This window comes from Dicentrarchus labrax, unplaced genomic scaffold, assembly GCF_905237075.1.
Source record: "Dicentrarchus labrax unplaced genomic scaffold, dlabrax2021, whole genome shotgun sequence".
In the NCBI taxonomy this organism is placed as follows: Eukaryota; Metazoa; Chordata; class Actinopteri; family Moronidae; genus Dicentrarchus; species Dicentrarchus labrax.
The window spans coordinates 24,036,698-24,061,619 of NW_026136715.1; the positions used below are offsets into that span (position 1 = coordinate 24,036,698).

The 24,922-nt window shown below is 40.5% G+C and overlaps 2 protein-coding genes across 4 annotated transcripts in view; both read left to right on the plus strand.

Annotated features, from left to right (window-relative positions):
* Positions 1-2,187: 2,187 nt before the first annotated feature.
* LOC127377655 (E3 ubiquitin/ISG15 ligase TRIM25) lies at positions 2,188-7,602 on the plus strand. The gene is made up of 4 exons (XM_051425752.1): positions 2,188-3,087; positions 3,858-3,997; positions 5,640-5,807; positions 6,106-7,602. The coding sequence occupies exons 1-4, from the start codon at positions 2,416-2,418 to the stop codon at positions 6,812-6,814; spliced, it is 1,689 nt and encodes a 562-aa protein (XP_051281712.1). The 5' UTR covers positions 2,188-2,415; the 3' UTR covers positions 6,815-7,602.
* A 348-nt stretch (positions 7,603-7,950) lies between these two features.
* The window catches only part of chchd6a (coiled-coil-helix-coiled-coil-helix domain containing 6a), an 82,517-nt gene continuing 65,545 nt past the window's right edge, over positions 7,951-24,922 (plus strand). Inside the window, exons 1-4 of one of the 3 annotated variants that reach the window (XM_051425256.1) lie at positions 7,951-8,173; positions 10,295-10,388; positions 11,030-11,150; positions 11,838-11,964. In XM_051425256.1, the coding sequence (XP_051281216.1) occupies positions 8,090-8,173; positions 10,295-10,388; positions 11,030-11,150; positions 11,838-11,964 (426 nt within the window). In that variant the 5' untranslated portion in view covers positions 7,951-8,089. Of the gene's footprint in view, positions 8,174-8,287; positions 8,312-10,294; positions 10,389-11,029; positions 11,151-11,837; positions 11,965-24,922 lie in introns of those variants that run through there. The other 2 variants (XM_051425257.1, XM_051425258.1) reach the window with 2 other exon arrangements.

Genomic DNA, 24,922 nt, shown 5'->3' on the forward strand with positions numbered 1-24,922 from the left:
GTTTATGCATCTATGTCTAATTTATCTGTCAATGATGTGAGCACCACAAATAAAATTCCATTTCAATGGTGCTCCTCAAAGATAGATATCTGAAAACTCACATACAGCAGAAACTAGTTACCACTAGTGATTGAACTGACCCTTTAAGTACACAAGGTGGAGCCAGAGACAATAACCTGATGCCTCACGAGTGGCGTCAACTCATTTCATCTATCTACAATGACATGGTGAACATGACATACAACATACAGCTGTGTTTTACTTTTGCATTTTAATTATTTTTTGTGAGTTTGCTTTGCTGTCTACATACTTTGCACATCCAATACATAATGTGTCATTTACACAACATAGTTTACATACTTTTCCAAAATGTATATCTAAATGATCTTTCTGTTTGTATTTTCATTATCATGGGAGTTGCTGGTGAAAGTCTATCCAATGTGACTCAGAAATTGTTCACAGATGAGAGCATGTATTTGAAGTTACTTCCTCACTCTCTGACATATCTGACGTGTTTACCTGAAAATTATAGCAACTAGAGGCAAGCAAGGAAACACACTGTACCTGAATTTAAATGAGTTTTTATTCATTTCTCTGGGTTTAATCATTGCTGGGATAATGTAAGTAGGTCTAGCGTTTACAGACATTTTAATGGGGGAATGTTAAATATTACATCTTAAAGCTTCACAAATGATTTATGGCTACATTTTAATTGTTTACTTCAGCTATTAATTCTTTCAGTATTTTACACTGATTAATTTATAAAGCATGATCCCTCGTGTTCACTCAAACAGACATCCATTAATCAGGTTTCTAATTTAAGGACAACAATCTTGACTCAAGATTCACTTACTCACTCTCTTATGCTTTCGAACAGAACAACACTTACAACTGCAAGTCAAAATGAACCCTAAATGCTCAGAATCATGGGAAGTCGGACCATCTTAAGATTCATGCCAATTTAGTTAAATCTATCTGCTCATGAATGCCAAGCAAGACAGTCAAAAGCTCCAGAACAAGGATGGAAGTGGACTGAGTTGAGATTGTTTTGCCAATTCTTGTTTTAACAATGTACACCAGACTCTATTTATACTTGGCTCATTTGAATTTGTTTCTGTTCCATACCCCCAGGCTTTGTGCCCACCAGATGTCCTCCCTGATGTCCTCGTGTCAAAGTCTCAGACCAGTGTTTGTTGTCCAAAACATTGCTCACTGAGGTGCTGACAAACATGCAAGTGTAGTGTTGTGAGACTCATCAGCATTCACACGTTGCAACTTTAATATTAATAATAATAGAAAGGAGGGACACATCAGGAATGAGACATGCATTATGATTAAAACATGTTTGACAGTTAGTTATTTTGTTGTTTGTTTCAACAACCTGAGAGCATCTAAAGCATGCTTGACTGTCAGATCATGGCATTTCTCCATGAACACATTTATGGTCAGTCAGTGAGTAAACATAGTCTATTTCAGGAACTGCAACCCATCCTTTAATACAATCCCCAGTTCCCATGTGTCATGTGTTTGTTATACAGTACCTGCAGTTATCAGTTATTTTGGAAACAGTTGGAGCCTCAATTTAGGGAAGGCTCTTCACTTTCACTGAAATGCTTTTTTTTCCTTTTTGGTTGCTGACCTTAATCCCTCCAATGAAAAGTCCCTTTTAATGTAAGGTCGAGATTCTTTATTAAAACCTAAAACATGACAACAGTGAAGGAGGTGGAAGCAACAAGCGGTTCTCTCCCCCCACTGTGTTTACAGTCAACAGGAGACATCAGCACATGTGATTTTACTGTGTGTATGATACCAGGTTCCTCCATTTACTGTACATCCATGCACATGCAGAAACACGCCTGTACACGTACTCTACATGCACACAATGAACCAAACAATGATGCTGCTCCTTAATCTTCTTCAGACGCTTTTATTATGTTCTTTATTCACTGTATGAATGTGTGAATGTTGACATGTGTTGTAAAGCACTGGGAGTGGTTGGTAGACTTTCAAAATAAGTTCTAAAAACTTATTGTATAATACTGTCAGGTGTAGCATATTTTTACCATCAACAGCAGCCCCTATGGTGGTGTGAATTCTGTGTAGCACAGATGACATTGACTCTTGGAAAGGAATGCTGCCCTGCACACATTTGTGGATACACCTCCTGGAAATAGTTAAGAGCTGCTGACTTCCTTGTTTGCTCTATATAGCGTCTGTATTACCTGTTGTCATCACAGACTCACCTGTAGCCTCGCCGGGTGGAAAGAAGTGTGACAGTGTGACGATGAAACGAGAGACAGCTTTAGGACAAAAGGTGAAGGTGAAGTAAGATGGGGTTTTGACAACAAGAGTGACAAGAAAAGAAAAACTACTGACTACTAACAAAAGAAGCTACCAACTTCATCATCACTCATCATGTCATTGTCCAAGCAGGAGGAACAGCTAGCCTACGAGCTGAGCTGTCCCATCTGCCTTCAGCTCTACTCTGATCCGGTGGTCCTCCCCTGCGGCCACAACTACTGTCAAGCTTGTATCTGGAAGTCCGACGGTGCCTACAAGAATGGCCAAACGCTTCCACGTTGCCCAGAGTGCCGCAAGGAGTATCAGGGTGTGGAAACCCTGCAGAAAAACTTCAAACTCAACTGCATCATCGAGGGTTTCCGAGCCACCGCACCACAGCTTGACAGGCAGCCTGAGACCAAGCAGCCTGAGACCAAGCTGCTCGAGACCAAGCAGCCTGAGACCAAGCAGCCCGAGAAGGTGGAGGTTTTCTGCGACCACTGCATAGATGAGCAGTTGCTGGCTGTGAAGACTTGCCTCAAGTGTGAGGTGTCGCTGTGTTCCAGGCACTTTCAGAGACACCAAGAGAAGGAGTCGTTCAGGGCACACGCCGTAATCGAGCCCCTGAATGAGCTGGGGATGAAGGGCTGTGCCACCCACCACCGTCCCCTTGAGTACTTTTGCTCCAACGACATGACCTTGCTGTGCGCCACGTGCTTCATAGAAGGCCATCACCAGAACCACGATGTCCTCACCTTCAATGCAGCCGAAGAGGAGATGAGGCGAGCGCTGGAGAGCCGCAGCAAGGTCGTTTTATTGTTTGAGTTACATTTACCAGGCTTGTATTCCTCCTACAGTGACACTGCATTACAGCATTACATCACAGCAGACAGCTATAATATGGGGATTTGGTGCTGAAGTAAAACACATGGTAACGTTTTATCTTAGGTGTTTTTTATTTTTAATTTGACGTGTTTTTATGTTTTTATAATTTCCAAGAATTTTCCTGGAAAGAACTATGCAATTTGTAGTAATACAACATTGTAATTACATTACAATGATAAATGAGCTATTCACAGCAGGTCAGCTGAACATTCAAAATTGTTAAACAGGCAAGCATACAAATCTTTTCTTTTTCATTTCAATAAAATTCCCACAGTACTAAATTACATTGTTCTTTACAGGAAACTTACTCAGATATCACAGACATTTAAAAGAAATCGTTACCAAACAAGCATCTTAGCAATAATGATGAGGGATTACTTTATGACCATGGGAAACAAAGAAAACAGGATATTCAAGGTTTGAACACATGGCTGGTGGTTATCTGGCACACTGCCATCATGCATGCAACTCACAAATGATAAGAATGCAGAACCTGTCCAGCTGACAAGAAAGGCCTAATAACTTCTGACTGGGTCAAAGGGAGTTCTCAGTTTCATGTGACAGATTCAGATATTTAAATTACATCTGCTGTGTGCCTTTTTAACAGCTTGTTACCAGAAAAGGACAGCCAGTCATACCAGATTTAAAGTACTAAACAAATCTCAAATGCATTTACTCTGTGGTGTTTGCAGGTGGTTTCCTGCAGGCTGCAGATAACTGAGAGTCTCCTACAGAAGACAGCAGAGGAGCAAGGAGCCTCTGAAGCTATCGGAGACAAACTGGTCAGCAAGGCCGTCGCTCTAATGGATGGTATGGCTGCACTAGTGGACAGGTAATATACTGCATATGTGCTGGTATTGATACTGCCTTTACAAGTAAATGTGGTGTCCTGAAGCATACACAGTATACTGGTGTATTAAGAGATGCAACTTCCTTAAAACTTAAATATTATTTTAGCCTAGTGTATTTGAATATTACTGCATTCTGGGGTCCCTAAACATTGGTAATTGCATAAATTGTGAATAACTGTAAAACTGAGAGACATACCTCATGCCACCCCTGCATAAGTCAGTGCCCCACTTGTGCCACCCCAGTCAAAAAGGTCTTGCGTCCCCTCACGTCCCTGCCTTATACGACTGCTGTTACTGCCCCCCTATACATGTATGTACTTCTTCATCATCTAGATGAGGCAAAATAGGACACTGACACTGAGTAGTGTTAGGTTGGTACTCAATGGTTCTAGGCCACTGTTGGTCAGATCTGATTAAACCACACCTACACAGTCCCGATGAAGCAGATAAGAAAGAGTTTCTGACCTTTAAATTCGAGATAGAGAACATCTAAGGATGTTTTTTTTAAATTTAATTTTTTTTTTTTTTTTTTAAAAAAAAAAATTTTTTTTTTTTTATTTTTTAAATATTTTTTTTTTTTTTACAGTACCTTTATAATTGGACATTAACACTAAGAAAAAACAAAATCTCAGAAATTAATAAGAAGGTACTATGCAAGTTTTAAAAGACAATGGGTAAACTCTTGTTTACATTTACATGGTGGTTAAACTGAGTTAAAGTATGTGCCTCTGATTACCAGCAGCAGTTTCTGTTTCAGGCTTGAAAAGCAGGATCAGGCACTAACAGACACTTGCATGCCAAGACGTAGTGTACCGATCATTTTATGCGATGTATATCAGCATTGACTGCCAGTAAACTTTTTGTATGCCATGGACATGGTTCCAGAACAGTCCACGCAAATGCTTATGGAGGATAGTTTATCTTATTAATCAGTAATTTTGTTTTTGTACATGCCAGAGAAAAAAAAAGACCTAAATGCTAACACCAGCATGCTAACGTGGCACTGCCAACATTGTGATGTTATGTAGGTAAAATTTACCATGTTAATAATCTCAGTTTAGTGTATTGGCATGCTAACATTTGCTAATTAGCACTAAATACAAAACAGTACCAAACCACCACCAAAAGTTCTATTCAAATGTTTTTTTCATGTTTGTTTTTTTTTTCAAATTTCTGAGGGTATTCTCTGCAGTGTCCCCCCTCTGTCCTACTGTTATTATGGACATGATTGAGCTAGCCACACCTGCTCAATTTGATCATGTACTGGCCTCTTCAGTTAAGCCATAATGTCAATTCCACAAACAGTCTAGGGCTTATGGGAAATAGTGTTTGCAAAAAAACATAAATATTGAGTAGATAATTTCCACTGAAGCTATTAAAAATTTCACCCAGTTATCCAATCAATGTAGTGTAAACAAATGTGAAACAAATAACTTTATATTGACAGAAAACACCTCTAACTTTGAACCTATATCAGCCCACACGTGAGTCTATCTCCAGTTAGTAGTAAAAAAAAAAAATGCTAGTAATAATAGGAGTATAATTATATTTATAGGTGGATATGATGATGTTTGCTGACCTCCTAGTTCATCCTCCCTCTAATCATTTTTGTGTTGCGTTCAGGTACAGAGAGCGCCTGCATGTGCTATTGGAGGAGGAGAGAGGCCAGCGCAGACAAAGCTGGCAGCTTGGGCTGGGTGCACTCGAAGAGCAACAGCAACAGTTACTGGAGGCCCAGCAGAGTGCTACCCAGACCCTCAGTGAGACAGACACATGCATGTTCATACACAGGTACAACAGAAATATAAACTGCTGAATAAATACACACAATAGCCCCAAACCTCTTGCTGGAATCAAGTGAAAGAAATAACACTGCTGATGAACTGACAGTGTGCATAATTATCTGTTTAGCATGGGGATGTATGAGAACAAAAATAAAGAAATTAGTCAGCACTTGGGTTTAACATGTACAGTATGCGCAGGTAAGGCCACACATATTCAGAAATGTGAAGATGCCTTTGCATTCATGCAGTAAAGACAGCATGGTAAAACAATGGATATCAACTGAGAACATTCTTCTGCCCTCCAGGTTCGTGCTGATTGATCGTAAGCTGAGAGAAGTCGTCTCGGGGGCCATTCCTTCTCAGATCCCCTCAAAGGCTCCACTCAACACCAAGCGTCTCCAGGCAGGCCTCAATACCAAAGACTTCCGCTCAGAAATGACCCGCCTCCTGGATTCCCTCAACGGCCTCCTCAACCCCTTGAACCTCACCTTCAACCTCTTCACGGCCCACCCCAGCCTGATAGTCTCCAATGATCTCCGCACAGTCAAGTACAGCCCCACCAAGCAGGCGTACGTGGAGCACCCAGAGCGTTTTACAAGCGCACCCCAGGTTCTGTGCAACCAGGGGTTCTCAGGTGGCGAGCATGTATGGGTGGTAGAAGTGGGGGCCAACACCATGTGGTCTCTGGGTGTGTGTTACAAGAGCATCCCTCGCCGCGGCGACCACAGTCGTCTAGGACACAACTCTGTGTCTTGGCGCTTGCAGTGGAAAAACAGCAAGCTGACAGTGTGCCAGTCTTCCAGTAATGTGGCACTGGGGGAAGTTACCTATCAGCCGCTGAGGATTGAGATAGCGCTGGACTATGAGGGGGGGACATTAGCATTCCACAGCACCAGAAGCCGTAGGGAGCACCTCCACACTTTCAGGGCTGTGTTCAGGGAGCCGGTTTACCCAGCGTTCAGTATCCATTCAAACACACCAGAGTCCTGGATCACACTGCAAAGTGGGATGTGAACACAACTCCTCTTGTTTAATATTTCACATGCATAGAACTTAATTAGGTGCTCCAACCTTTCCTTTCTTCTTTCTTTCAAAAGTATGTACGGAAATACAGTAAAAAGTGCAGAGGACAATTCTGCCAAAGTGGTGCATTCATGCGTAATCGCACTGTAGTGGAGAAATCTTACTCAGAAATTTGCTTGGAAAAGTGATGTTGATTTATAATGCCATGCTATTATAAAAAAGTATTTATTATTAGCTATCTAGTATGGTTGCATTACGGAACTGGAGCATTTTAATCACAAGATAATTTGTTTACAAAACGTAATTTTTTTTATTCATGATTGGTGTGATTTTTGTGATGTATATAGATCAATGCAGGTGTTCAGGGGATTCGGTTTTGTTTTGTTTCCATTTCTCTGTTTATTGCAGGGGTGGCCAAACTTTTTCCCTTGGAGGCCAAAACTGAAACTTAATAGGTAGTTAGGGGCCAAAAGCAAACACTAATTGTGCTGTTGAGGGGAAAAATGGTAATAGGATTCCAAGTTTCCTTAATTGCCCACTGCCCACTATGCTCAGATTATGAAAAATGATTAATAATAAGGGACCTTCTATATTTAAATGGCAGCCATGGTTTATTGAAAGTTAACTGGATATCTGTTGAATGTTTTGTGTTTGTCCTTTATTTTCTTTATATACAGTAAACATGTGTGTGTGTGTGTGTGTGTGTTTGTGAACACTGACATTTGGCTGAATATGAGACATGCTTGTGTTATACCACAAATAAACTCGGATGAAAAATGTTTGTGTGTCTGTTGACAAAATGTCTGTGTATCCATAGTAGTATGTTTGTCGGGCAGTATGGACAGATAGTATGTGACTGACTTTTGACAGCGATTAAAGCGTGCTTTAGTGTATGACATGCGGGTTGCCAGGTTAGGCTGCAAATAGGTAACTAACAGCGATTATTAAGCCGTTTTTATTTTCCCTAAATGCACGTGTAAAACATATTATTTAGATGATGACACACACACACACACACATTTTTGTATGAATAATAATGAATCATTTTAGCAACCTACTCCATCTCATCAGTACATGAATAAGAAACCATGCTCCGGGTTTTACACAGATCTGGGAGAGGGGGATAGCGTAAGAAGCATCTGGCAACCCAGATCCCATCTGTCACTTATTCTGTCATTGGGCAGGACACTAACATTATTATTTTTATGTTAGTAGCAATATTCTACGCAAGGCAATAAACAAAGCTGTCAGTTAACACCAGGAAACATGGGTTCGGGAGAGAGTACGACCAGGAAAGTGTCTTTCGGGGTCGACGATGAGGACAGAGTCAGGATTCTTCGTGGAGTCAAGGTAATGCTAATTTAGCTAGCGTTTGATAAGCCGTGCTAACATTACTTTAATGTGACGCCCAGAGCTAACTAGCCGTTAGCATGTGACTGAGCAGCAGCCTGGGTCACCAGTCTGTTGTGAGTTGAACCAACGTTATGTGTAAGTTACAACCTGTAAAGCGACTGCTGAAGTGAGGAGGATGTAAAGGGATGCAGGGGCAGGGGCAGGTTGATTTTAACCTGCGCCAAACCTCAGTCGTATTTAGCAGCAGGTAGAAGTGTGCCTTGCTTATCGGCAAATGAACATCTCTGGCAGATGACCAACGTCTTTTAGAAACCTTCAGAGTCTTCTGGTAAATTCGGCGCTAACATTATCCACCTAGCAGGACTACATTAAGTAAAAATCCCACATTTCCACAATTTACTGCTGTCTAGCGTTTTGCTAACAGCAGTGAAGGTAAAGCTAGCAGTGAAGAGCGAACCGATTGTAATGTTGTTGGAACATGTCAGCTGTATGGTGGATGTATTGCTAAACCAAGGAGAGATTACCATTGATATCTTAAAGGCTTCAAATGTTCTAACGTTAGCCACCGTCTGAGGTTTGGCGTGCAGCTTTCTGCCTTTTGACACTGCTGCCTTCCAGTGCTGTTGTAAATGTCAGAATTTTGCGTTGTGCAAGTCATGAACGACCAATGAACTGGTCATACAAAAAAGGAGAGAAAAAAGTACTAAACTACTCTGTGTTTTTTTACACATATTAAATGTAGTTAATAGTGATGCTTGCTGACCTAATTGTTTGTATGCACTGGGGCTGTACAATAATCAAATTAAAACAGAAACTTCTATTAATACCTCTATTTGCTTTAGCAGAGGAATTTGTTTCACAAAAGCAAGTGTTCCTAATCCTACTAAAATTAACAAAGGACAAGACTTGAACCTGTGCACAGGCAGGGGGAGCAGAAACTATAAGACTGTGTGTAACAACCTTTTTGACCTTTGCATCATCACTTCCATCAGATGGCCTCCATATGGATTAGTTCATGTAATATAATTTCATAGGTTTCCCGTACAGACTGTCAAGATTTTACATTTTTGTACCCAAAATCTTGTACCAATCTCAGGTACGTTTCATTATGGGGGTTTGTTTTAACTGATAAACAATAACTTTACACTAGCGTCTTACCTATTGTTTTGCTGACCTCTAGTGGTTAATGTTCTCACCTTACTGTGGAGATGTAAAACTCGGTGCACCCTGACCTTCGAAGCCTGTTGAGTGTGGTTACAGGTACTACACCCAACAGTGATGCTGGGTGTGGCCACAGGTGCAACACACAATAGTCTTTTCAACTAGATTAAGTCAGTAGCGCTTTTCAGCGTGGCATCATGTTCTCTTTATTATCTTTAATTACAGGCTGTGCTCAAAATGAAATGTCAAATTCAGATGCATGCACACACACAGGGAATGTATGAATGTCTGTAATGTGCCTGCAGCCATTACAAATTCCTACTTTCTGAGATGTAGGAGAACTTGCTGGATGTCATTTCCAGACTTCCTGTAGGATTTGAACGCACCTTCAGACTAGTGAAGTATAATAACAGCGACTAGAATATGAAATAAAGGTATTCAATTCAAGCAAGTTTCTAGATCTGCTACTTTCATGCATCATAATGTTTGTGTAACTGTTTGTAAAAATGTCTGTAAAAACCGAAGAACCTACGGAAAATACTTTTTACCAGCCCTGCCTGCACATTCAGATGTTGTGAGTCATAGAAAACGTGAGTCAGTGCCTACTGTGGTTTTTGGTAGCTATGTACCATTTCCCTGGCTACACACACAAACACACACATAATGGAGCTGTAGTGACCCATCATTTTCTGGCACACATTGCCAGTTCATGTGCTTTGCTTTAGGCCAACTTTACTGTGTGTTTCCCACAGCATTAAAAAAGGATAAAAGGATATTTGAATAAAGATGACACCACATGATGTGCATGATGTGCTTTGTATTCAAGTAAACTCTTATTTAGTTTGTAGAAACTTGCAGAAAGGCTTCTCATTGTGAAGGCAAATCCTACGTTCCCAGTTCCCTGTTGATTCTGTGTCTCTAGCCTACCCATCTTTGTCTTTTTGTGTGTCTGTCCAGCTATCAGAAGATGTTCTCCAGAGGATGAGAGGTGTAGCCAACATTGCTCCAGAACGCACATCATCATCAACCTCAAGCCCTCAGAAAGACACAGGTATCCTCATGCACCTTACAGTGTTTCCCGCTCAACAGGTTTTGCTGAGAACACCAAAAGTTGCTGGCTGACGAGGTTAATGTGCGGTTTACGTATTGTTAGGAGCACCTGCAGGTACTACACATGCACACACACTGCTTTATTTACACCTGTAGACTTATAATTCCACGTTTGGACATGAAAGGGAGATTCTAAGCATAAAGGTCAGTTTACTAGTCATGAGGTGTCAGTGGAGAGTCTTTGGTGGCTTTGTCAAGTTGGAGAAAATAACGCTGATGATTTCAAATTTCTAACAGAAAGCCCACAGACTGCTGGCGTTAGGGTGTAAAGATGAGAGCAATTAATAATGAAGGTAGGGAGCGACTAACAAAGACATGGAGTTGCATTATGGGAAATATATAATGCATAATATTTGTAGCTTTATTAATATCAATATTAATTTTGACCATTTTATTTTTTAATCCCTCACTTTTAAAGCTCCAGTCTTTATGGAAGTGCAATACTAAATTGCGGGAATACCCACAAATCCTCAGATATAGAACAAGGATCTTAATTAATTACTGCATTTGTTTGAATCTATAATGACCCTGAGTAATAGTTACACATACATACATACATATATACATACTCTCTTTGTCCAGGTGCCTCTAACAGCGCAAGCTCAAGCTCTCGACCCCAGCAGAGCCCACAGCACCGGGCCCAACCCAGCAACGGGTCCAACACTAGCAAACCGGCCTCCGACGCTAAGGAAGAACAGAAAAGGTGGGTTAAAGTAAAAATGTAGGTTTGTAGTACAGATTCTTACAGGTTGGCAAACACTCAAACGATGCCTGCTAAACATTCATACACCTTTTTGATGATCAAAGCAACTTTAAATATTGATGTGCAAAAATAGCCACATCAGGCTGTATGTGCTGCTTAGAATTCACTTTCTTTATAGTAGCTAACAGGGCCTCTTCTCTGCTCTAAAATCTTTAAAGATCCCCTCCATTCATGTAGTAAGACGTACATAAATATCTCTGTTTAGAACAACAATATGTGTCTGGTAGGTTTATTTTTATAAAAAAGTATAAATTGACATTAAAATGCTTAAAATTGCATCTACTCTAAAGTTGTACAGGATGTTAAATTTCACTGGATGAAACTTGTAGTTATCTTGATAACCTCTGTATCCCTGCTGATGATCAAACTGAACCCTAACAGATTCAGGCCATCTTTATTATTGCTGTTTTCTCCATCACTCTCACTATCCATCTCATTATAGGAGAACTAATATTGTCATTTAAGAGCACAACTTAGGTACTCCATGTATTTGATGGGTCTGGTGAAATATGGTATATGCTGCCCCCTTGTGGAAAGCATTTTGACTGTATTCAGAGGAGAGCAGAAACTGATGATGGCATGCAAATAATGGAAGCAATATTATGTGTGCGTTTGTGTGTGTTTCAGGTATGAACGCCAGCAGACAATATTGAAGGAGGAATTGGCCAAAGTGGCACAGAGGGAGGAGATGACTAAAGCCATCAGCCGGGAAAGACAACACAAGCGGCAGGAAGCCGAGAAGGCCAAACAACTGGTAAACACACACTCTCTCACACACACACACACACACACACACACACACACGCACACGCCGGGAACGTCTTCATGTGTGTTGTGTGTGTTTGTGTGTGTGTGTGTCCCCTAGCTACAACAGGTAAACTAAAACTGTAAAACAAAGGGAAGACATTTATCCAAAATGTTGTCCCTCCTGCTGCAGCGTTGCCTTTACAGCCCCTGACAGCACTACAATGACTGTGTGCTGTATATGCCGCTGCCTGAAGAAGTTTTTACAGGTTACAGTGAACATGACTGAGTTATTTTTGTCCTTGACTTTCATTTACAGTTTACCTATGCAGAAACCTTCTGTGACGTGTCTGTCACTCAGATGTGTCCATTGATCAAAACAGTGGATCACATGAAAAATCCTCTTCCCACTGTAACATCCACTGCTGACCTGTTGGCGGAGCTGTTGCATTCTGTGTGTAATGATGCTGAACCTTTTCATATTGGTCAGCAGTCATTCTAACACGTTGGACTTTTTACATGCAGTGAGTTCAGTGATAAAGCTGTAAAAGCGGATTAATTTGAGTGTCTCTCAGTGGTTGGAGATACGTTTGTACAGGGTCAAGTCATGATTCAGTCCGGTGAGGTTTTCTCTGCTTTAATCACGTGTTGGAGCATTTCGCGCCGACACAAATTGGGTCTTGGGATTGCATTTGTAATTTCCATGGTGATACTCCCTCTGCCTCCTCCTCCTTTCACCTATTACATCCCCGCTCTCTTTCTATCTCCCTCTCTCTTTACCATTTTCTCTCTCCCTCGTTTCCCTGTTCCTTTTTCTGTCTTCTCACCCACCCCCACCCTCTATCTCCCTCTGTCTTTCTCTCTTTTCTATCCCAGCCCATCACTCTCTCCTTCCTGCCCTGGAGACAGTATTATCAGTGCAGTGCAAGCGGTAAATTGCACCCTGAGAGTTTCCTGGAGCTAGAGATAGGAGTGGTGGAGGGGAGAGCTTGTTTTACACACCAGCCGCTCGCCTGTTTCACGTGACTCGTACTCTTCCTCCTGCCCCCCGCACCCTCGTGTTGAGGCATGCTGTAGTGCCTGTCTTATCTCCACTCCAACACGCTCCCACGCCACTAATAGAAAGCCGCTGGAGGGACGTCGTGAGCAGAATGACCGGTCGAGCGGGACCAGACCTCCTGATGCTGAGGGCTCCTTGTAATTACTGTTTCTTGTGCTATGAATACATATACACACGTACACATGGAGTGTGGGCAGATTTGCTCACATTCTTAAGTCAAATGAGATTTGTTTCCCTGTTGTGGCATCGAAGGGCACTCATCATCTGCAGGTCTTTGTCCTGTGCAGCCCTTGCAAAGTCAGTTTGTAGTCAATCAAGTAAAACGGCTGCTTTTCTGAACTGTTAACAATGAGATGTTTTACAGCTCAGCTAAAAAATTACCTCCGCTGGGCTCAAATAAGAGCAGGGGCTTTTAGGAAGCCCTTTTTATGTCCTTTGTGCCTCAACAGACAGTGTATTTTCCCTAATGCCCAGACTACAGGAGTTTTATAATCCTAACCGATTTTGAAATTGGGTTGCAGCAAGCACTTAAGGAGAAACTTCGCAGATTTTGTTCTCTCTAATCTTTAACATGCACACACTACAAGATTTGACAATATTGGTGCATCACACACGACCGGGTATTCTTACGATCATCGTGCCAGAGGGAGCAATGCAACACCTTGCGTGTGCTCATGGAGATGCAGATGCCACAGAATGCAGACTGACGTATTGGAACAACTTGCTGCAGTAATGTTAAAGCTTTGCAGTAAGGAGAAACCAGAGTGCGCTAGCTAACATTAGCATCAAGGGCTAAAACGTTTATAATGACAATACTGCTGTAAACAAAAAGAGGTAATGTTCTTCTTCATCTTAAAGGGATATTTCTGCCAGTTAGTGTTGCACCTCAACATATGGTAAAAATCAAACCAGCAGAAGCCGAGTTATATTTACTCTTAATATGAGTCAAGCTCCAGAAAGTATCCTACATTTCCCATAATTCATTATTCTCATGTTCAGCCCGGTTATTTCCCTGATGTTTTCAGCCCACTACCTTAGCAACATTAACTTCAATTTAGAGTTCCATCTCTGACCACCGGGTAAATGTAAATCCAATATTCATTCTCCTTTTAGCTCTGTTTTGGTCTCCAACTTTTGACAAATGTAACTTGGTCTGCTAACTTCTCCTCTATATTCATTAGCTATGGGGCTTTTAGTCGCACAGAGTCAAACCATGCTGCACTGATTTTCATTTCCATTACCGGTTACACTGAACTGTGCCTGAGATGGACCATCTCCGTAGTAGAGCCAAAGCGTGGCCGACCTGCGTCTAAGCAACTGACGTTTTGCCGACTGCGGCCAACACGTGACAACCCTCCTTTTCCCCCTCAAACAAATGTGTGTTCTGAGACTCAACTCATGTCTGTGCAGGAGACCAGAGAGACAGATGTTCTTAAAAGTGTCTGAGTGATCAGCTCTCAGTAATTTTGTACTGTTTTTTCTAACTGAATCTCTGTGGTTGGAAGTTTGGTTTCTCTCCTGCGTCCCTGTTTGTGCTTTCAGATATCTGCTTGATTTAACTGTTTCATGTTCACTGTCAACTGTATAGGAGTTGTGTTAAGTTACTGCTGACAGCCCAACATTTTTTTTTTTTAAAGTGACAGGGGAAAGTTGTTATGGAAAATGAATTAGGAAATAATATGTGTTCATCACCAAATTAGCTGAGCTTAATTAGCTTTTTTATACAATAGAATGTCTACATACTGTGGGGAGGAAGGTGGCTGTGTTTATTTGTGTTTTAGAAGGTAACTGCCGTGGAAAAATCTGAAAACTATGCTTTATTTATTTTGGGCTGGTGTTCCAAGTCATACCAAGTCAAGCCAAGCTAGCACGTGTGTATGGAAAAGGACAACTAGTTGATTATTTTGCCTGCCATTTGGTGCTGGGCAGGTAGCATACAGCTTTTTCTACAAAAAAACACTGCCTGCTTCAGTTGTAAACAAGGGAGATGAAAGCGGTAAGACCAAAACTTTAAAGTTTTCGGGCCAGAAAATACCAAAAATGAGCTGAAAGATTTTAGCAGGCTCTATTGAGCTGAGGGGAACTGCACAGTTGTGTGACATTTCTCTATTCACTTCAATTAAATTCAGTTTAATTTGTATAGTGTCAAATCATAAAAGAAGTTATCTCAGAGAGTGATCTGTCTTTTCTAAAAGAGTAGGTCTAGACCATACTACTTATATAAAATATTTACAGAGACCTAATAATTACCACCGTGAGCAAGCACTTGGCAAGGAAAAATGGCCTTTTAAGTGGCATAAACCTCAAGCAAGACAGAGGGACAAAGAGATAGAGATGCACAGCAAAAATAATAATAACAATAGCAACTATAATAATAGACACATGAGTAATAACAACAAAGATGATCTTGAATGAAATTCATCACTACAAGAGATTTATTTCACATAACAAATAGTAATGTGAGCTGATGCTTATATATGAATATTTTTTAACAGCTTTAAAAGCATACCATGATCAAGTATATATCATAAATAAGGTTTATTATAACTTACAAATGGCTGTCACATGCTACCTACTGTACAGCTTATTACAGCCATGCTCTTGTACTTTCAAAATGTATTACCAAGAATTTAATACAATAGAGGCCCCAAATTAGAGGGCCAGCATTGGTGGTATCTGGACAGAAGTTATCGGACCGCCATGGTCAGAACCAACTTACATGTGGCAGATGTCCCATGTTAATTTGACATCCTTTGAGGGAAAAGTTTAAAGCGATGTAATATTGCCTGGAGAAAAAGGACTGGGAAGGCTGAACATATGAGAAGTAAGAGGTGACAGCTGATTAAGCATTGACACAGTAATTGGGAGCAAGAAGGATGTGAGGATGAAAAAGAAGTAACTGAACATTTTGCGAATGGGTTAGGGTGAAGAATGACGACAAGCCTAGAATGAATGGGAGCGAAAGAGAAGATGACACGCATTTCCTGTAGAATTGAGCTCAAGTAGAGGGAATGAACCAGAGGGTGAAAAATAAGTCTTCACAAGTGATTTAGCATTTCCTGGAGCATCACGAGGAGGTGGAAGAGTAGAGAGAAGGAGTGACTATTGCGAGTGCTTCTCCGATGCTTTTAGGAGAGGATGAATGAGAGATGAAGGAGGGAAATATGATTTTAAAGAAGTTTATAAGATGACTAAACATTGTGCACAATTAAGATGACTTAGAAAAGGAGGAGAGGAAGGATGGTGGGGTGGTGAAAAAGAGTGGGTGACACAAAAGATCAATTATGGTGGACAAAGAGGAATAGAAAGAAAGAAAAGAAATATTCCACAGCATTCCTATAGATAAGCTAAGCTAAAGGAATATCTTATACAGATGTATGCAAAAACTTTGGGCAGCTCTTGATTTTTAATTGAAAAGATGTAAACACAGCATCTCTAGGATATGGAACATAAAACACAATGTTCAGAGCAAACATTCATGCATAGTTACATTTTTTGTCATAAATTAAACAAAAATAAAAACATCAGTGCTGCATGTGCAAACAATTGGGCACCATACAATGTCAGTACTTATTAATGTCCCCTCCGGCAGATATCACAGCTTGCAAATGCCCTTCATAGCCAGCTAAAAGTTCAGTTCAGTTCCTGTATTTGGGTTACTTCCTTTCAAAAGGCTTCATGTTCTGCAGTATTCTTGCGCTGTCTTGATGCACAGCACTGCAAGATCTACGCACTGTTTTTTTTTTATTATATCAGGGGACATCGAAGACCGTTCCAAAACCTTCAGCTTGCATCTCTTGAGGTAGTCCATAGTGGAGGTATGTTTATGATCATTGTTAGAAGTCGCCCTCTTTTCAGCCTCTGCTTTTTTACAGATGGCATAATGTTTGCTTCCAGAGTTTGCTGGTATTTAGTGGAATCCATTCTTCCCTGTACTTGTGCACTGTTTCCTGTACCACTGGCTGCAATAGAACCCCAAAGCATGATAGATCCACCCCCATGTTCTTTTCATGAAACGGTGCTCCTTTTCTTTTTCTCCAAACATACCTTTGCTGATCGTGGCCAAAGAGTTCTATTATAACTTTATCAGTCTGCAGAACTTTTTCCCAAAATGCATCAGGCTTCTGATGTTCCGTTGCATACTGACGTTGGAGTTTATGTTGTTTAAGCAGGTAAGCTTTTCTTCTACTGACTGTTCTATGAAGGTCTTGTTTGTGCGTGCAGTCATCGCTGGACAGTGAAATTCCAGAGTCTGCTAAATATTCCTGCAGGTTTTTTTACATTCCCATGGGGGTTTTGAGTTGCCTTCCTGACCAGCACACAAGTGGTTTTAGATCTTATCTCTTAATTACATTTTGCACTGTGGAAACCTCACACAGCTGCTCCGAGGAGCCCATGGTTGCTGATTGTTCACACAAGGTTTGAAGAGTCAGAGTATTTGTAAAGCTTTGAAATTGGCACCAGCTGACATTTACTAAGGACAATTGTTGACATGAAGGTCTGAAACCTTGTAAAAAGAGTCTGAGACGGCAAGAACTCTAAGCATGCCCAAAGTTTTGCACATGCCACAATGATGTTTTTATTTTTTGTTTTGTTCAATTTATCACATACATCGTAACTATCCATTGTTTGCTGAAAATATTGTGTTTTATGTTCCAGGCTGTGTCACCAAAATATGTTATTTGACATAGGGTGCCCAAACTTTTTCATAAAACTGTAGTAGACAAAAGAGTGATAACCAGCCATTAACTCAATAAAAAGTTTTAGAATGAGACGATGTTCAACGGATGAGTAAACCTTTCCTGTGTTAGGAAACTAATGAAAGAAAGAACATACTGAATTACTGCAGGAAAAAGGGTTGATGACGAGAAAGAAAAAGGGTCTAAAAGGTGAAAGAGGGACCTACCTAACCTAACCTAGAATTATGACAAAGGGGAAGAGTAGTGGGAGATGCAGGAGACAGTGAGAGAGTAAAGAATCAGTGTAAGGTGAGGAAAGGATGGAAACAAGGTACAGAGTTTAGCCTTGAGTGTTGAACAAAGGTGTGAGGAGAAGGGAGACAGGTGACTAAGTGCTTCCTGTCCTCCGTGGGCGCAGCACTGACTCACGATTCAGAGAGAGACAGAGAATGTGATGTGCAGCATCTGCTATTTAGTTGCGTCTTTCTTTTCTCCGCCTTTCACTCCCTCACTCATTTCCTCCTGTCTTTTGTCCTCTTCCCGGTGAACTGCCTGATCCCGCTATCCCTCTGGCTCTTTCTTCATCTTTCAGCCAAGGCCCTCGCCCACTGTGCTGTGCTCTGTGAATGGTCTTTGTTAATAGCAAATCTTCCACAGATTAATTTCAGAATGAGAAAGGGGAATGGGAGAATGGAAAGAAAGGAAGTCGAACTAAGGGGCTAAAAGGGATTTTCTCTTTTTATAATGTATTAATGGCCTTTTGGTGCCTGTTGAAAGAAAAAAAAAGGTTATAAGTCACATTAGCATACGGTAAATTTCTCTCCCTCTCTCTCTGTTCTTGCAGAACAATTAGGAAGCCTATTTTATTAGCTGCCCTTTAACTTCCTCTGATGGATCTTCAGCTAATACAAAATGCCATCCATGCTTCCCTGATTCTTTGAACGCGCCTGTAAAGCTCAAGTGAATCAGTTGCATCTTACTAGGAAAATGTGACAGGGAAAAATGTGAGCTGGTTAAAGTTGCCATGTGTACATAATAGCATTTTCACACTATTCTAACCACATAAACTTTTGTTTGAAGATTAATGAAACCCTTTAAGAGAAAATTGGTTAACTGTAGTGCACACAACACCCAACTACTGTCCAGAAACAATCTTTAAGGCCTCTCAGATTAAAACTGAAGAGGCGCTTTCATCATTTCATCACCTTTTTAACTTGATATGACGAACTTGTTAGTGAACATTTGCCAATTTACACATCCAGCCGTTCCAGAGCAACATTATCCTTCGTTTGGTGTCATGTTTCTGACCACCTGGTCTAATACTCCACCAACTCGTGAGGGAAATAGCTAAATGCTACACTGTGTTCACCTGCAAACTGTGTCTGCCGTTTTTTCCGGGGCAGCTGGTGTAAAGTTGTTTTTTTGAGCATTTCGAAAATTTGTTGAAAACTCCTGCAGCTGAAAATGACGTTATGAGAGTGAACCAAAACAGTAACGAGTGAATGGTGATGAGTCTGTGACGGTTCAACACTTCAGGCGAACCGTTTCACATTTACTCACGTATTTGTTTGATACATTGTTATTATATCGCTTTAAGTTTACTCTTCATGTGGTGTAGTATTCAGCCTGTGAAAACGATTGTATAATGTCTTCTGTGACTCTGGAGGAGCTTCCAAATATCCTAACAATAAACATATACTGGTGCATATGTAGGATTGGTGCATATGTACGATTTTTCTTCAACAGTGACTGTATAACAGTTGGTTAATAATTCCCATTTAAAGGGAATGGGTAGGACAGATTGATAGAAAAGCTCAGCTGCACCCCAGAAGGTAAACATTTGGAGGTGAATTTGATTTGGGGGGGGGGGGGGAAGCTAGTGGTGCTCTCACAGGCACTGGAAATAGTTGCCATGTAAACCACAGGGGCACTGTAATGTGAGATGTGATACAATAATTGCTTACAGACTGCATAGAGCTGAAGATAAAGTGTTGATTTGAAAGGGCAAAGTTCAGTTCAGTTTCAGTGTAAATGATTAGTTACTGCATCTGTCCATGTTTACTCAATGACACATCTGTTGAATATGTTGGATTAATCACTTCCTCCAAGTGACACTAGATGGCAACAAAAGCCTATTCCATGATTCACTGATTTTGCATCAAAGTGGATGTATTTCTTTCTCTCTGTTATTCTGTCTGTTGCTTTGTCTCTCCCCATCATGCACAGTATTAAGGTAAACTCCAAGTGTGAAATTTTCTCATTGGAAAGCCAGTTAGAAATGTTATTGCACAGGTTCTCCGTGTTAATCTAATCTACCTAATCTCTCCTCGTACAATGACCTTTCATCTCTCCTGTTCTTTTTATTGCTTCAGAATTGGCTGTAGAGTGGCACAGTGACAGGGAACATTCAGTCTATTTAAGTCTTCAGGGATGTCACGTCCAGAGCCGTGGATGTTCTTTCTCTCATCTGCTTTTATAGGGATTGTAAGAATATCCCTCTATTGTTCCACAGGAACCAATTAGCTTAATTCAAATTCATATCAATTTTCAATCACTACAGTCACTACCTGTGACTGTCCATACCTTTGTGTTTGCTTGGATTTATTTACCGTCTTACTAACACTGAGTCATAAAAAGTTTGCTTTTTCTTGTTTTAAATTTGAATCAGCAGTGTTTCATTTACACCTATTTAGCTGTAGACGGCCACCACAGCTGGAAAGTTGTCTCTCAAAAGGCCACATAATAAAACAAATTAGATTTTATTCTCCTGTGTTGCTCAGCCCACTGTAAAACATATTCATCACGACAATTGCCACAATAAGGTGAAAGACTTACACTGTGTCTACACAAGAGGCGCAGCGTGAGCAGGATGTTAGCAGAGCAGCAGGAGCAGCAGTTTCAGTGCCCAGACTAGTGTCTACACAGGAAGCGTTCAGGCACAGTATTGAGTGTTGGTCACCCGCGTTTTGGAAGTGTTCATACCCTGAGTAAAAGACGAGCTTTTACGCAGCCTAATTTCTTGAAATAGAGGCATAGCTCGTCTGACAGATGCATGAGAAACGGAAGACTGAAATACGCTGTTATCCAGTCCAGTCCAGTCCATGAGAACCATTTTAAGATAGAAATACTCAAACGGAGCTAGACCTGCAAATTGTCTGTTAAACCTTTAGTCTCAGAGTCTCACAGTTACCCTCCATTAACCAGGAAACTGGTTAACTAATCCCAACAAAAGTCAGAAGGTTGTGCATTTTCATGATATTGAAACATGCTGTTCTGATTAGTAACCTTGATCAGTAACCTGCTGAGCTGGATCGGACAGATCCTGATGCATCTTATCTTGTTAGCAGTATAATTGCTAGAAGACAGTTAAATCGCCTCACTCAGTGAATACCTTTGCGGTATAATGTTGCACCACTGCTTGTTTTTCCAGAAATTGTAAGAGCTTGATATTACATTAAATAAAAATGTAATCATTTCTTCTCATTTGTTGATAAACTACTGTCTGTTCATTACTGAAATACATACATTCAAATGTTTTATTTTAAAAGGGCACTCCAGCCATTTTATATTGTACTTCCATAAAGATAGGGAACTAACAGAGGACACCAAAATAATGGTTGAAATCAGAGCAGTCTCAAGCCCAAGCCAAAATAACTCCAATGACATCACTATAACATGGAGAGTTTCATTATGCTCCTGTATTTGGTTTGATAAAGGGTTGCAGGTACTGTAGCTGCATGTGCAGTTTTGGTCTCAGTATCTAAAGTTCCCAAAAACCTTGGGATCTTTTCTTTAACTTTACGGGTCTGTGGATTTAAACATTTGCACTGATGTAGTATATTTGATTGTATATTTAATTTAAAAAAAAAGAAAAGCAATAGTTGTATTATTTTGAAAATGTAACAGTTACACATTTGTATATCTTCACTCAAATTTTTTACATTGATATCATTGTTAAGTGTGGTATGAGACCATACACAGTCTGTGTGTGTTTAGACTTTTCTGTGTACATATCTATATTGATAGAATTGTCATTGAAGTACTACATATCAAAAGCACTAGCACAGAATACCCATCACGTCACAGAAATACTCCCACGGCTATTTTACAACAAAGACCATGGGGCCAAACGTTATGCTAAGTCCTTATTCCCAGATGGTATTTTGAGGCAGCAGCACCACTCCAGAGCAAGATAGCGCTGGGATCCCTCTTGTCTGTCTGTCTGTCTGTTTGTCAAGCAGCCCTGCTGGAATGAGCCAGATGTTGCCTCTGATTGGACAAACCTGCCTCTCTTGTTTATACCTAAATCCATGTAATCAGCTGGAGATTCTCTGCTGATGGAGCGACAGTGTTGTCTCTCTCTTACATACTCAGGAAACTCATTCAGACTTTGGTTACGGGTGTGAGAGAAACAGCTGTGTTCATACCCACACACATACACACACACACACACACACACATACATAGGAGGGGAACCAGACTGAGGCAGATGGGGACATGGTTCATTATAACGATACATATGAGCTGGTGAGTAGCTTGATGTTTTATCATGTACTCCTCTGACTGCTTATTTAGTCAGACATATGGTAACACACTGCTATCATGCCATTTAGATGAGTGAAAAACAGGTTAAATGAGTTGATTTGCTTAGCGCACAGGTGTTGTCTTGAATTTCAATGAAATTACATCCTTCAAGCAATTCAAATGTAATATTTTATAAATACAAAACACATATACTTTCATTTTGGATGGATACATGTAATAAATGCATTATTCACATGGATGAACAAACTCACACGCAGTAAATCACAGAGCTTGTCCAGTATTTGGGAATAAAAAACAAGGAGTGAAGAGTAAGAACGGTAAAGGGGAAGGAAGTAGGAGTTAAGGGGAAAAATAGAAGATGTAATGAAAGAGAGGGGTGAAAAGGGAAGAAAAACAGAGAGAAGAAGGAGGGGGGGGGACTCTGGGAAATGAGGGTGCTTGAAGAGATGGGGAGATGGCAGGAGTGGCACTGAAGGAAATGGAGGGAGAGAGGTGAGTGAGGAGTTGGCGAGGTACAGATAAGACCCCCAGTTGTATCAGTAATTGTAATCTGCAGGAACTGACATGGTTCTGCATGTAAAGCTATTAGGCTGACTGTGTGCTCAAAAGCCAGCTTCCCACACTGCACCATCAGATAGTCAGGTAAAACGAGGTGTGTAAGCAGACAGACAGACGGAAGTCCAGTAAATCTTGGTACTAACAAATAGGACATACTGAGAACGTCAGAGTAGATAGCTTTTTAGCTATATTTATTATGTTGCTGCAAAATTGGCTTGTTTCTGGCCTATTTAAATTGGTCTGTTATTAACAAAAAGTCCCATTTTCACATAAGGGATGGGTCTGCTATAGCTCACTGAAGCAATTAATAGTTAATACTGTTTCATCATGCTAAATATAGTTATTAAACTGTAATAATGTATTACAGCTTGGAGAATTTAAAGATGGCACAGTGTTTCCAGTAGACAGGGACGTATATTTTATTATTGCAAAATCAATATTCTCAAAACTTCCTGATGATTATCTGACTGTCCACTGCAGCTCTCTCTTGGCCTGATGTTGAACATCAGTCACAAGCAGACAGGAAGATGTAAAGTCTGCTCTGGAATGCAGAGGGGCAGATTTGCTGCTGGGTTAAGTGATATAATTTACCTTTATTTATGTGTTCCACATGAACACTGTAGATCACTTCCTCACCAAAATAATAAAAACAACTTTCACTTTCAAACTGGTAAGTTTATTTTCACGAAGATCAGGGACCTGTTCAACGCAGGTTCTCAGCGGTACATCTGGTGGCAAAAATCAATGTTGCTACAAACGAGGTGGTATCTTATTTTGGGAGTGAACACCAAATCATCATGCATCATGAACAAGTACAAGTATCAAATACTGTCAGATCTATTATGCTAAATTGCTTTATATTACATTGCAACTGAAAATATATTTCGTAGAGAAGACATTTTGACATGTAAAGGTAGGAAAAGACAGGTGTAAATAATCAGATTAATGATGGCTGAATTACATTTAGCTGCTGCAGTTTCAGGGTCAGAGCTCTTATTTTGGTAAGTCACCATACATTTCAGTCATGCGGGTTTGGATTAGCATTAAATTTAATCACACAAAATCTTAATTGTGACTTAAGTTAAATCATTATTACAACTTCAGGTGATATTGCTGTATATACTGTGTAAAATACTGGAATCTGGCAAATGTACCAAGCACATGTGATGATGCACAGGCAACATGCAGATATACAGGGCAAATTTAAAGACGAGATAAGAGCGCAAACCTATGCAGTCATGATATCAGGGCGTTGCACAAATGTCACAGAAACATTAACATGCATGAAACCAAAAGGTATTTCTCTGATCACTCTGGGGATCCAGATCCAATTTCTCTTGCTAAACCAGCAGTTGTACTGATTAAGGTTCTTGTTAGAAACTGAAAAGGGTGCAAAAAAATAAAAAAATAAAACAGTATCACAAATTACATATTGTGCATGCTCGTAGCAGGTACTCCCTATGGTGGTACATTTGAAATGCACTGTGTGTCTAGTTGAAATAAACTCCCTCTTTTTAGTTTTGGTGATTTGCCTGAATCCACTGAACTAGGTCTCCTAATTATGTAGAAAGTATAACAAGAAATGTAACAACAACAAATGAAAACATTAAGGAGGAGGTTGTGTCACATGAAAGAGGGAGCAGACCAAATAAAGGGAGTAAAACTAAAGATGGAGGAGAAGAGGAAGAAAGAGGAGGCGGAGAACGGCCAGTGGCCCATATTGTCCTACTCCTTCCTCTACGTAGCTGCCTGGCTGTAATTATCAGTCAGATTATTATTGAGTGCTAATTTATTGCCTCGCTGGGAGCTATGTGTTAAATAAACGCAGTGGAGTAAATAAAGAGAGGGGGAGAAAGAGGGAATGGGAGAACAGACTGCTGCTGCTATCAGATGGCAACACAGCACACACATTGCCCACAGGGGAAGAGTGAAATGCGTGAGTGTATATTTATACTGTCCCAGGCATACTTGCGAGCCCAAACACTAGTGTTCCATGCCCATGTGTTGTGTTGATGATCCATTGGACTGTTAACATTGGTGCGCTGCCCTCAGATGCTCTCTTCATGTGTTCCTTCTGTACTGGATCAGGGAGTTGGCCCTCCATAGCTGATATCACTGTGACGTCT

Coding starts and splice junctions, on each gene's coding strand:
- LOC127377655 (XM_051425752.1), top strand. CDS start 2,416: ATGTCATTGTCCAAGCAGGAGGAACAGCTAGCCTACGAGCTGAGCTGT. Junction 3,088..3,857: donor CGCTGGAGAGCCGCAGCAAG/GTCGTTTTATTG, acceptor TGGTGTTTGCAG/GTGGTTTCCTGCAGGCTGCA. Junction 5,808..6,105: donor ACATGCATGTTCATACACAG/GTACAACAGAAA, acceptor TCTGCCCTCCAG/GTTCGTGCTGATTGATCGTA.